At 35.8% G+C, this 13,301-nt stretch overlaps 1 protein-coding gene across 6 annotated transcripts in view; it reads left to right on the top strand.

The window, feature by feature from the left end:
• The window catches only part of inpp4b (inositol polyphosphate-4-phosphatase type II B), a 451,889-nt gene that overhangs the window by 437,970 nt on the left and 618 nt on the right, over positions 1 to 13,301 (top strand). For 2 of the 6 annotated variants that reach the window (XM_066718397.1, XM_066718401.1), the window contains one exon: positions 8,998 to 12,026. The exons of the other annotated variants lie outside the window; for them this stretch is intronic. In XM_066718397.1, coding sequence (XP_066574494.1) covers positions 8,998 to 9,130 — 133 coding nt within the window. In that variant the 3' untranslated portion in view covers positions 9,131 to 12,026. Of the gene's footprint in view, positions 1 to 8,997; positions 12,027 to 13,301 lie in introns of those variants that run through there. 6 annotated transcript variants of the gene reach the window in all.

The raw sequence follows: 13,301 nt of genomic DNA, 5'->3' as shown, positions 1-13,301 counted from the left end.
AAACACAATCTTTTCAATACACAGATAAAGAAAAGTGCCTTGGTTTTTTCTATCTACCATGCACTTTTACGATAGGGTGGAATTCTGGCATAAACTTTATTAATATGAATTCTGTTATGCTCCCGAAGTCCAAATGATAGGCTTAAGGTTTGTGGTTTGTGTTTTTGTTTTATTCCATTAAAATAGTGTTAACTGAGGCCACCTATCAGTGGAGCTGAGGTTGGTGATTTTGTTTGTTAATGAGGCAGGTCAACCATATGTAAGTTTACTACGGTAAGTTCACACCATGATTCTGCAGTTTTCCCTTGGTTTGCTAATACTTCCACTATTGTGTTTGTGTGATTTTCCATTTGTTTGTCCTATGGGTGACTATGCTGCATGCTTTACCATATTTTAGCTTTATTATACTCTATTTTGCTTTCACTGTGGTGTTGCACAATAAGAGCTCTTCAGCTGGAAAGTTCTGATGTATACTACAATAAAACTTGTGCTGAAGGCTTACTTATAAATTGTGGGGAATGTTCAAGGGCCGACTAGACTGTTTATTATTTACTTGTATGTAGAATAAAATGCAACAAATATGTACAGACGTTTTATGTTTAGGCATATTTCGTAGAGAACACTTACTCAGAGTAAGATGGTTTTTAAATAGTGATAAACTGTTTGAGGGCAATGCAAGCAGACATTGAGATATTTCCATAGTCTCTGGCTACGAGAGGGCATTGTCAATGTTTTTTATATTCTTATACATTTTTTAAAAAGTAACATAAAAAGCAGATATAAAAATTATTTGTATTACCATGATCTTTAAACATTAAGAGCACAAATCATGCATTGTAGGCAGCACTGTGGAGTAGTGATTAGGGCTCTGGACCTTTAACTTGAAGGTTGTGGGTTCAAATCCCGGGTGTGCAGCGCTGTTGTACCCTTGAGCAAAGCCCAGCTGTATAAATGGGTACAAATGTAAGTTGCCCAGGGTAAGAGCATATGCTAAATGACAAATAATGTGATTGTGTTTATGTCAAAGCCTTTCCAACACAATACAAAACCCAGTACTTTAAACTGCATGGAGTCACAATGCCTTGGTGAAAGCCTAATTGAAACTGTGTTACTCATTGTCAATGTCTTTTATATTCTTATACATTTTTTAAAAAGTAACATAAAAAGCAAATATAAAAATTATTTGTATTACCATGATCAATCCATAATATTTCTATAGAAGCAAGTGATTGTTGGCATTGTAATCCAGCTGTTGAGTACACAAAACCCTTGGTTTTAAGATTGTAAATGACAAATTCAAATAGAGAAGCAAATCATACATTTACATGCTTCTGTGATTCATAGGTGTTGCCTTTCTCGTTTTTTAAAAATCTAGGGCAGACCGAATGTGTTTTGGTGATCAGAAGAGTTGTCGTAAAACTATGCATCTCTTTGGGGTGTTCTGTTTTAGTTATCTCTGAAGTGAATTGTGTCTGTATGTTACCTGTCAGATATGTATTATTTATTTAATATACACCTGGTGTCACGAGTTGACTTTGCCATCTATGCTCTTTCAGAAGCGTAATAAACATTTTCTGTTGTGCATTGTGGAATAATTTGTTGTTAGAGGTATAAGCATTGAGTGCGTGAGATGGACTGTAATATTGAGGAACTAATGTGAACAAGTCTTTTTCTGTTTCCATGGTATGAGAATATTGTACTCACCTGGCCTCATTTAAATTAAGGTGTAGCCTAGGTGGCAGTTCATATGCAAATTAGCCACATACAGGCAATGTTTTCATGCTATTTTGCAGCCAGGTTGGGAAAATGTGATTTTCCTTGTAACAATGGCGATGGATTTCCCTGTTGTTTTTTTCTTTTTGTCACCAACTGGATTCTCCCAAGTCATCAAGTAATTCTTCCAGACATGCATAATTTTGCATGTACATTGCTACTTTTGTCATTATTTTGAATGCTATTATTATTTAGTGAATTGGAATTTAATATAAGAAGTGCACCTGTTTTCACAGAACTTTGTGTTTTTTTAAATATGTACAAATAAATACGCTAATGAAAGGGACCGAGAAGCATACTGGGACTTGGCCTAGACTACAAGAGAAAGTGATATATTTACTTTTAGACATGATACTACAAATCTGCCAGGCAGCCAGACAGACAGACCAAAGCAAAAAAAGGAAGGACATTATATAGAAAAGAAAGATCTAACAAAAGATGGGTGTTTTTAATTTTACAATAAGTTTTTTGAAGAACCAAGAATTACGTGTGTGGGAACTGTAAAGACATTTGTGTGGAATTTGGGACTGCAGACATAATTTTGTGTTCTCTTTCTAGAGTAGGCTTTCTATACAATGTGGAGTTTACCAACATGTTTGAAAAGGCTGCGTCTACAAATTAACTTTCTGGCAGCATTGAAATCCAGGTTATGTATGATCATCTTAGTTTCCAGGACACTTATTCTAAGGGTATAGTCTCTGAGATCGATTTTCATTTACTTAAAAATCTCCTGCACATATATCTCAAAATTTGCCAAAGATGTGCCATATATATATATGATTCCTTGTTGGTGTTCCTGATGCTACTTGATTCACTTATGTCATGGCAGTGGCTGGATGATTTGGTGTTCTATAGTTGTGTGACCTGCTTTATCTAAACTGCAGGACAGTACCCCTAGAACCACCAATGAGGCTAATTAATGATGACGCTAATCTGTAAGATTTAGTTGACTGGACCAAAATAGTCCAAAGTGCAATGCAGGCTTACTCCTCACAACACGTGCTGGCCGTATGTCTCCACTTTCGTTTGATATGTTTTAATGTTATTTGTATTTGGTTTATTTTATGATAAATAGTGTGGGGGGATGGAATCATGTTTATTCAGTATTTGCTGTAATGACGTTGTACACAATTTGACATTAGAAAATGAATAAATAATGCGTGTGAAAAAATAATTCAGCATATGTGATACTACAGAACTTTTTTAATAATAATACAGAAAATATGAATAATACAATAATACAATAAAAAATTTGAAGACTTTCAATAAACATACATTCAGAGATATGTATATATGTTTGCACTTTGTGTGTGTGTCTTTGTGTGTGTGTGTATATATACTCTATATATATACAGGTTTTCATAGAGTTGTTAATGTAGTGTAAATTAATATATAGTCACACAAAGGCAAGAAGATAAGAGTGACCTTTTCATTAGCTGAATGTTAAAAAATCGAACATGCAAATGTGCATATGAGGTGATACAAGCTTTTAACTTCCTCATAGGGATATATAAATATACCTTTTCAAACAATACTTGTTTTATACTTTGAAAAAGAAAAGCATGATGGTTTTATCAGAGAGCTTGTCACAATTGCCTTCAGGGCATAAGTGTGCTGATTTAGATTTCCTGGTTTGTTTGTTTTTGTACACCGTGTCTATGATTCAACAAAACCAAACAAACTAGCACAGCCGGTTCTGGCACTGTTCCACTACTATTTTTTTTTTAATTAGGATTAATCTGTGTGGAGCTTTGCTTTATGTATATGTATGTATGTATATTTCCAGCCCCTATGGGATCTAGTGCCAGATTAAATCAAAACCACCGCTAATAGAAAACTACAGAACTTTACTCAGTTGCGGCTTCATTTTTAATAAGAAGCCACTTTCTTCTAATCATAAATGTAACCACTATGATGTACAGGTTTGTAGTTTGCTATTAGCGGGTGGGTCAAGGTTTTGATTTAATCCGGCCCCTAGTCTAGTGGGGAAGGTCACAGAAGTTCTTGAATACAAAACCATGGTGTTTTAGTTTTTGGAACCTACTGAAACAAATCAATTTCACTAACTTCAAAGGATGTTTTGGTTTCAAACAGATTTTTTTACCAGAAACAGACCCATGTTGTGCTTTCCTGAAACTCAAGTTGTACATTGGAAACATTCCACGTACTTAGGATATATATGAATGAATTGTTTGTTTTTTCAGTCTGATTTATCTGATCTGTTCACATTCCACCTACAGCCTTTTGTTTGAAACAAAGCATTAAGTAGGTGACAATTAACAATCTTGAAAGGCTATTGAAATTTAATTTTGGAAGAATGATTAGCAGTCTTAATTGGATATTACATTGTTCCTAGATTTAAACAGCCCTGTGTCTGAACTGAAAAATGATGTCAGAAGAGAGCATAGCACTATGGTGATTCACAGTCTCTTCATGCCTTGCATGTCACTGTTCATCTCAGCTTCATATTCAAGTGCCCTGCTGTTGGCCTGTAGTGTATGCGCATCTGTGCTGAAAACGTGCCTGTCCATCCGTCCATCCATGTGTCTGCCTGCCCGCCATTCTCGCCTGCTGGATCTGTCCAAGTGTGAGTGAACCTGGACTTGTGTTACTAACCCGCCGGTGTTCTGTCTGTTCTTGACTCGTTCAGCAGTCGGCACACCCAGGGAGAAGTGAGTCAGTGGGATGACCCTGAGGCAGGCTCTGTAGCAGATAACAAGCCAACTTCCCGCCACTTCTATCCTGTCGCTCTACTGCTTGTCAGCTCCCACTTGCTGGTCGTGTGGCTTATTTTAAGTCTTGTTTTTCTGCTTGCAAAATACCAATAAACTGCTGATTATGTCATAATTAGAGTCTACTGTGTAATTTTCTTTCTTTGACTGGTCTTTATAGGTGAACTGAATTGTATGTAATGAAAACATAATGATCAACAAGAAGCATTGCATTTCCTTTCTTGTATAAAGGTGATCCAGCATTTGTTTGTTATAATGTGTTCTGGAGATCCTGTTTGAATGATTAATCATTTAATAAATCCTAGCTATATAAACCATCACTGCACACCTTTCACTGCCAAATTACGCAACCTGTAGGGAGCAACTCAGCGCCCCTAAAACTCTTCAGAAGTGATTGATCACTTTGTTTAAAATAAAGTTCAGCTTTGTCCAGCAGCACTTGGAGTGTGGAGACAGCAAGGATTTTGTTTTCATTAAAATGCGAGCTCCAGACCACAACGTGAGAAACAAGAACTACATCAACTTAATTCTAATAAGGAAATACATTTCCTTTTATCAATTTTATTTCACAAATAAGCTTTACATTTTATCTGTAGCTATTCTAAACACACATCAGAGCTACCCATATTATATAAATATTTGTATTGACTAAAATCTCTTAGTTATCTGTAAACCAATGCATTTGGCATACCATTAAAAAAATTACAATGTTGTATCCTGCTAATTTGATCATATATTTTTAATTAAATATATATATATATTTACATATCGCTTGTAACATAGCATTACTTACCACTCAAATCCTTTAAATGTTTTATGTTACACTTAGTTTTTTGAACTTCCTTTTTAGAACTAATATATCGATATTTCATATAATCTGTCTGTACTGTGTCTTAAAACCATTTTCAAATACCCTTACAAAAGTCGACATGTTATTGTCCAGTTTTAAGTTCCACAGCTTTGTCTGGAACATTGCTTGACTGTTACCTAGAAAACCTTGTATTGGCAGATTTTTAATAAAAATACTATATAATTCTAAAAGACATGCCAGAATAAAACTTCCCATCTATCCAGTGTAGAGAAATGGAAAGAACAAGACATCTGATTAATAAACAATAGGATCAGGTGAATCCTAAAACACATGCCTTCATGGTTAGGAAATCTTTAATATGTTTTCTGTGACTTTCTGTTTCAAGATATACAGTGGGGGAAAAAAGTATTTGATCCCCTGCTGATTTTGTACGTTTGCCCACTGACATAGAAATGATCAGTCTATAATTTTAATGGTAGGTGTATTTTAACAGTGAGAGACAGAATAACAACAAAAAAATACAGAAAAATGCATTTCAAAAAAGTTATAAATTGATTTGCATGTTAATGAGGGAAATAAGTATTTGACCCCTTCGACTTAGTACTTGGTGGCAAAACCCTTGTTGGCAATCACAGAGGTCAGACGTTTCTTGTAGTTGGCCACAAGGTTTGCACACATCTCAGGAGGGATTTTGTCCCACTCCTCTTTGCAGATCCTCTCCAAGTCATTAAGGTTTCAAGGCTGACGTTTGGCAACTCGAACCTTCAGCTCCCTCCACAGATTTTCTATGGGATTAAGGTCTGGAGACTGGCTAGGCCACTCCAGGACCCTAATGTGCTTCTTCTTGAGCCACTCCTTTGTTGCCTTGGCTGTGTGTTTTGGGTCATTGTCATGCTGGAATACCCATCCACGACCCATTTTCAATGCCTTGGCTGAGGGAAGGAGGTTCTCACCCAAGATTTGATGGTACATGGCCCCGTCCATCGTCCCTTTGATGCGGTGCAGTTGTCCTGTCCCCTTAGCAGAAAAACACCCCCAAAGCATAATGGGGTTTCCACCTCCATGTTTGACGGTGGGGATGGTGTTCTTGGGGTCATTCCTCCTCCTCCAAACACGGCGAGTTGAGTTGATGCCAAAGAGCTCGATTTTGGTCTCATCTGACCACAACACTTTCACCCAGTTCTCCTCTGAATCATTCAGATGTTCATTGGCAAACTTCAGACGGGCCTGTACATGTGCTTTCTTGAGCAGGGGGACCTTGCGGGCACTGCAGGATTTCAGTCCTTCATGGCGTAGTGTGTTACCAATTGTTTTCTTGGTGACTATGGTCCCAGCTGCCTTGACATCATTAACAAGATCCTCCCGTGTAGTTCTGGGCTGATTCCTCACCGTTCTCATGATCATTGAAACTCCACGAGGTGAGATCTTGCATGGAGCCCCAGACCGAGGGAGACTGACAGTTATTTTGTGTTTCTTCCATTTGCGAATAATCGCACCAACTGTTGTCACCTTCTCACCAAGCTGCTTGGCGATGGTCTTGTAGCCCATTCCAGCCTTGTGTAGGTCTACAATCTTGTCCCTGACATCCTTGGACAGCTCTTTGGTCTTGGCCATGGTGGAGAGTTTGGAATCTGATTGATTGATTGCTTCTGTGGACAGGTGTCTTTTATACAGGTAACGAGCTGAGATTAGGAGCAGTCCCTTTAAGAGAATGCTCCTAATCTCAGCTCGTTACCTGTATAAAAGACACCTGGGAGACAGAAATCTTGCTGATTGATAGGGGATCAAATACTTATTTCCCTCATTAACATGCAAATCAATTTATAACTTTTTTGAAATGCGTTTTTCTGGATTTTTTTGCTGTTATTCTGTCTCTCACTGTTAAAATACACCTACCATTAAAATTATAGACTGATCATTTCTTTGTCAGTGGGCAAACGTACAAAATCAGCAGGGGATCAAATACTTTTTTCCCTCACTGTATAATGTGTTCTTGAAGCATTAGCTCACAAACTTATTTCAAAATATCATCTTGCAATATTCTAAAATGTAGGCTACTCATTTAATGGCGCAGACAGTGTCTATAAACTTTTGAATTGAATGTCAAACGGTTATTTAAAAATGTCTAATGAGTTTTGATGCTGAATTTGATGGTGAAAAGTATAACTGTACATAATAGATATTACATAAGAAAGTTTACAAACATTTATTTTGTATTGCCTTGAAAGGTGTAATGGTTTTACACTGTCTATCTTCATTTTTCAATAGGTTTTTCACATTATTTTTTATTAAAAAAAACCATCAAGACTAGATTTATATTTAACTTTATAATGTGATTGTATTTTTTGTGATTCAGTTATGCCCATTACATAAAAATAGATTTGTACACAAATAAATGCATGATGCTACTTTTGTTTTTAATTTTAGACATTGTGTCTTTCTGAAGCTAAATTAGTTGCTGAGCCTTCACCAGTGTTACCTGAAGTAGACTGTTGAACCCACCTCGGAAATAATTGGAAAAGTTGTTGAGATAAAGCAAATAGAACTTGGAAGCACCATGTCAGGGAATTCCTATAGTGAGAACTTAGTTTTTACAAACACGAGTGAAGCTTTATAAGAAAATGACGTAGAATGTTGTGGCCGTTCATCCAATCAAAAGGTACAAGTCCGAGTCTGTTTGCGATCTGTCTTCACATGGAGAAGTGTTGGATCCAAAAACCCGATGTCTTTCTTTGATGTGCACTGGGGAGATTCGATCCCACGGTCGTCATTTATCAACTGTCAATCAATCAAACAGTTCCTGCCTATCTGGGGAATCGATTAAGTCCACAAACAGATTTTCAGCAAACTGCTGTGGGCTATTTCGGCACTATGTGATCTTTTATTACTAACAGGAATTTCTAACAAATGAACCTTGTTGACCTTTTGCTTAGCCTGATAAATCTAATTTGCTCAGTCTGTATACAAGCTATTTCTAATGCTAGAATTAATATAAAACATTACATAATTATCACAAAACACTTTCTTCAACTTTCCAATATAGGGTCTTCAACACTGAGAAGCATAAATGTACAAAAACACACTGGTCTGCGTAAGAGTCTTTACTGTATGGGAAAATAATTATCCCTATTAAAGTTAAATTACTTTGAATGTGCTTTTGAGATAGTATAGAGATGCAAAATGATACACATTACTTCATATGGCTGTTTTTAATAAAACATTTTAAACATTACTTACAATAGGTCATTAAAAAAAATCTTAATATCACCAATTTGGTCTGTGGGCAGTGTTTTGTACAACTTTTTATTTTAACTTTCCGAAGAATAAATCTTCAGCATTCCCCTTCTCGGCCATATCTTTGGGCTTGTTTGTAACTCCCAATATATTTAAAATGTTGTTGCTAAAAGTAGTATACTTTTTCTGGTTTGTTACACCCAAGGCTTTTAAATAACAGTCAGTGTGACAGATTTGGTTGTATTGTAAGTTAAGGTTTTACACCTAGAAGCTTGTATGTGTTAGAAATCCAGTATAACACTTCTGAGATAATTGATACATGTAAGCATGTGTCATTATCCTTATCAATGGAACCATGCTCTTTCATTTTAAATCTTCTTTCTGTATGAGGTTATTTGTAAAACATTTTTTTTTATGATCTCCTGTTATTTTTCCCCCATTTACCAGAGAAGGATGCCGTATTGAGAACGTGCAGAAGAATATCAAGTGCAGAAAATATGCATTCAACATGCTCCAGTTGATGGCTTTTCCAAAGTGCTACAGACCTCCAGAGGGGACCTATGGCAAGGTTGACTCATAAACAAAAACAAAGCATCCTGGGTTTAGAAGTGTGTGTTACACATATATGTATAGAATATCTAAGACACACAGATATAAACACTGGTATGCTTACAGTTTGTACACAGGCAATATTTAATGCTGAAATTGATAATTAAGTGTAGTGTAAACTTCTTATGCTTTGAAAGTTTGTTATTTGAGCCAAGTAGTAGCTTTCCTAATTCATTTCATGAGAACTATTTAACATGAAGAAAAATGTTAGTTTATTTGTATTGCTTGTCTGATTGTTTGTTACATAGTGGCAGTTTGCCAAGTGCATTTTGTTTTCTTCAAGTTACATACGCTGCCATTTAAATCACTGTCCCTTTTCCCCTCAATATTATACCAAACAATATGATGACAGAATATGATGACATGCAATTGTCATTTTAAACAGGCTAATGTGGGGAAGAGTTTTCACTGAAGTTGTTTTGAAGTGTGAGAGAGAGAGAGAGAGAGAGAGAGAAAGTATTAGTTTTCCCATTCCTCAGTGTAACACATAAGCCCCTTAAAGTCAAGCTATGTGTTGCAACACAGACATCTGTTTGTTAGATCTGACAGTATGTGAAAGTAAATATTTCAGCCAGCTGGCTTTAGCAAACTAAGTGCTGCAGTTGATCAGCACTAGGAACCACCATAGACAACAGGGAACCTTTTAAACAGAGATCTTGATCAGTTTGCTCTATTAAAAATAAATAAATAAATGGTGCTACACACAACACGATCAACTGTATACATTTTTTAATTGAAGTGCCAGCCGAGCACATGCCCAATATAAGTCTGGCTCCCTAAGCATGAAAAGAACAGAAGTCACAGGGAAATGTGAAAGGTAAAAATAATCTGAGTAGCTTCCATCATTGTATAACAATTAGAAATACAGGCTAGAGCAATAAGCACTTCAGTCTAAAGCTTTTCACCCAGAACCTTCGATAACTGAAATAGTGTTACCTGTAGAAATATGGGGTTATTTTTGTATGTTTGTTTTTACTTTTTATTTCAAGTTACCATTGTGTTTTTTATTTCAGTGTATGGTTATACAATGTGATTCTGCTTAGTTTGGGATATTGTCTTTCCCTCAGTCAGAAAACCAAAGAGAATGAGAGAGTGTCATAATTTGACATCATTTCATTCTTACACCTTCCTATTCCCTTTAGCAAGAGTTCTGACATGTTCAGCTCAGAAAACATAGATTTGCATGGCTAGAAAGTTTGTTTACAGCTCAATCATGCTAAGGGTCTACGGACCAGGACTTAATAACTGATATAGCATGGAGTTTATTTGCTCTCAATCTCTGCCAGATTACCTCAGATTCAGGGAACAACACCCTAATTTTGAATCTCAACTCCCATCTCACTCTCTGTCTTATTTATTGCAAAATCACTTACAGTTAGAGCTACAGAAAGCAGCATAATAAACAAACTCCACTACTAGTGGACTCCTCTACTTCCCCAACAATACAAGTATAATAATAGCAAGGCATTCTGCCCCAGAGCCACAGGCCAAGCTACCAGCTTCAGATTTATTTGTGTTGCTGCAAGATTTTAAAAAGAATACGTACATCCAGAATTAATCCAGGACAGTGCTGAGAGTAACATTGTTGGGGGACATTGCCAAGCTATAAAAAGACATTGGAGCTATCAATCTGATTTTAGATAATGTAATATATATATATAAAAAACTGTATGTTATTTGTTTATAATGTTGTTTCTCAGGAATATAAAAGCAATTCTGTAATTACTGCTAAAAAGTATGAATATGTGTTATTGATTTTATCTTCCTTGAAACATGCAGAGTTATTTTTGTTCTGTTGAAAGTTCACAGTATTTTATCAAGGAATGCTTGCTATTTTTTCTTCCTCCATATGTAAGTACTTATTTGCATTTCGGTACCACATTTCTGAAACAAAAAGTGTTTAAAGATGTTTAAAGATGAGGTATTTTAAAAAGAATAAATTAATATAAATGACAAAAAGATTGTAATACTGTATTGAACAAAACTGTACCAGGCACTACAATGTATAAACACAGATCGCAGTGTTGTGTATGAGTCAACTTCCCTTGCCTTTTGATAGCTGTGTAGATTGTAAAAAGAACAGAAAAAATAGCTGTAATTTAATGCACGTGTATGTAGAATGTTATTTAAGCACTGTTGTTAATGAAAGAATCTTTGTGTTTTGAATTCTTTCTAATGCATAGCCCAGCAACCCCACTTTGTACTTTAGGTGCTGTTACATCTTCAATTTTAAAATAATTACAAAGGTATTTATATTTTTTTGATAGTCAGTTTTACAATTTATAATGGCACATTTTATAGTTGTTTTATAGTGTTATTTTGTTTTAGTTTTTTATGTAGTAAGCTATACAGACACAATTCAGCAGATTAATTTTATTATTATTATTATTATTATTATTATTATTATTATTATTATTATTATTATTAGATTATTACATGAATTGATAGCCTTGGCTTTTAACAGGTTTTTTCAGGGTTCACAATATGGGCTATTGCTTCAGTGACACCTGAAAGAGAATATCAGCATTTTTTGCTGAGACTTAGTCAGCCCTCTCTACAGTGCAGCAACTGTATGAAGGCAAGTTTGTGAAATTCAAAACTCAAAACGACCTAGTTTAGGCTTTATAAGTTTGGCTACTGTACTATCAATCGGCTTCAGGGACAATTTAGCCAATTTGTTAGCTCAAAAAAATGCAAATTATAAATGCAAAGTCAGATTTTCCATCAATGCTTTTTTTGTTTTGTTTTGTTCATTTTCTATTAAAAGTCTACATTTGTAAATTTCACGTTTGGCATAAAGTGCTGTACAACTTTTGCATGTGTTGAATTCCTTTTCTATTTAAATAAATTTGATATGTTTTTTTTTCCTTTCTGTGTCATCAATCTTATGGTGTTCTTTTCTGTTTAGTGTCCTATTCATGACATTTCTGCACCTTTATATTTTGGGTGGAAGTCAATTGAATAGAGCACAATTTTAGAACTGAGAATCAAATTGGATTTAAGGATATGTACAATTATTCTTCTAAATTAGCATGTTCTGCATTTACAGAATATCATAATATTAGCTGCACCAGTGAAGACGCTTGAATAGATTTGTAAGACACTAGTTTTGCTGGACACAGGCAGGTCTTTCCACCACTGTAGAGCAAGAGAGTACAAAGAGCAAATCCAGGCGGTCTGTTACCCAAGGGAAAACATGACTAATCAACCTGTAGAAGTGGAGCAGAGAGCGTGAAAGGAGATATACAAAGAGACAAGAAACTGGACAAGGAGCAGCTTTGTAGACAGAGCAGCAGTGACACACAGCAATGGAATCTGCTATGTACTTGCTTTTTGGTTTCGATACATATATACACACATGCATACACACAATGTTATAGATATTTTAATTTCACACAGAGACTGGCAGAAATGGGGTGCCAATATGAATTTCCATTTAAACCATGATTATGTAACTACACCTTATTAAGGCCAACACCTAGTAGCACCAGAAATGTACATACCGAATCATCAATGAATATAGCACTGCCTATTATCGTCAATGTGTCATTTTATCAAGATTCCTACTGTCAAGGGCCGTATCTTGGTTTCATTCATTCAAGTGATACAAATAAAGCTGTTAACTCTATTCATCCCAACTATGTTTCAATATCCCACCGGCGGGATCTGATTTAAACCCATTTAATGAATGAATTTCAAATCGCAAATTGCTGGTTCATAATTGATTACTTGAATAAAGAAAATAACTCCCCAAGAGGAAAATGGCACGTTAATAACACAGTTGCTGATAGGTCTCTATGCTGTCACTCAGGCAAGCCCCACTTGCTTGCTTTATCACTTACAGTACACAGATATAAGTCCTTTTTTGTCAGAATCTAAAGGCTCACAAACGGCCTTGCAGCTTTTGGATATCCTGTGTCTAGGATTATTAAATATGTAGGTCATTCCCCCAGCATGCTTTTCATACTCAAAGAGAATACAGCATGGAGGAACAACCAGAAAGATAGAGTCACCGTGGTCGCATTCTCATAGCGCAGATTTCCACAGTTCTGCGCAGATCTGGGCCCGATATTCAAATTGCGCAATTTCCACACAATTGAGTGCTGCACAAGAAAAATGCGACTTGGCCAAAAAAGGAGAGA

The sequence above is a fragment of the Amia ocellicauda genome, chromosome 12 (assembly GCF_036373705.1).
Source record: "Amia ocellicauda isolate fAmiCal2 chromosome 12, fAmiCal2.hap1, whole genome shotgun sequence".
In the NCBI taxonomy this organism is placed as follows: Eukaryota; Metazoa; Chordata; class Actinopteri; order Amiiformes; family Amiidae; genus Amia; species Amia ocellicauda.
This window is presented reverse-complemented; position numbering and strand designations above follow the sequence as displayed.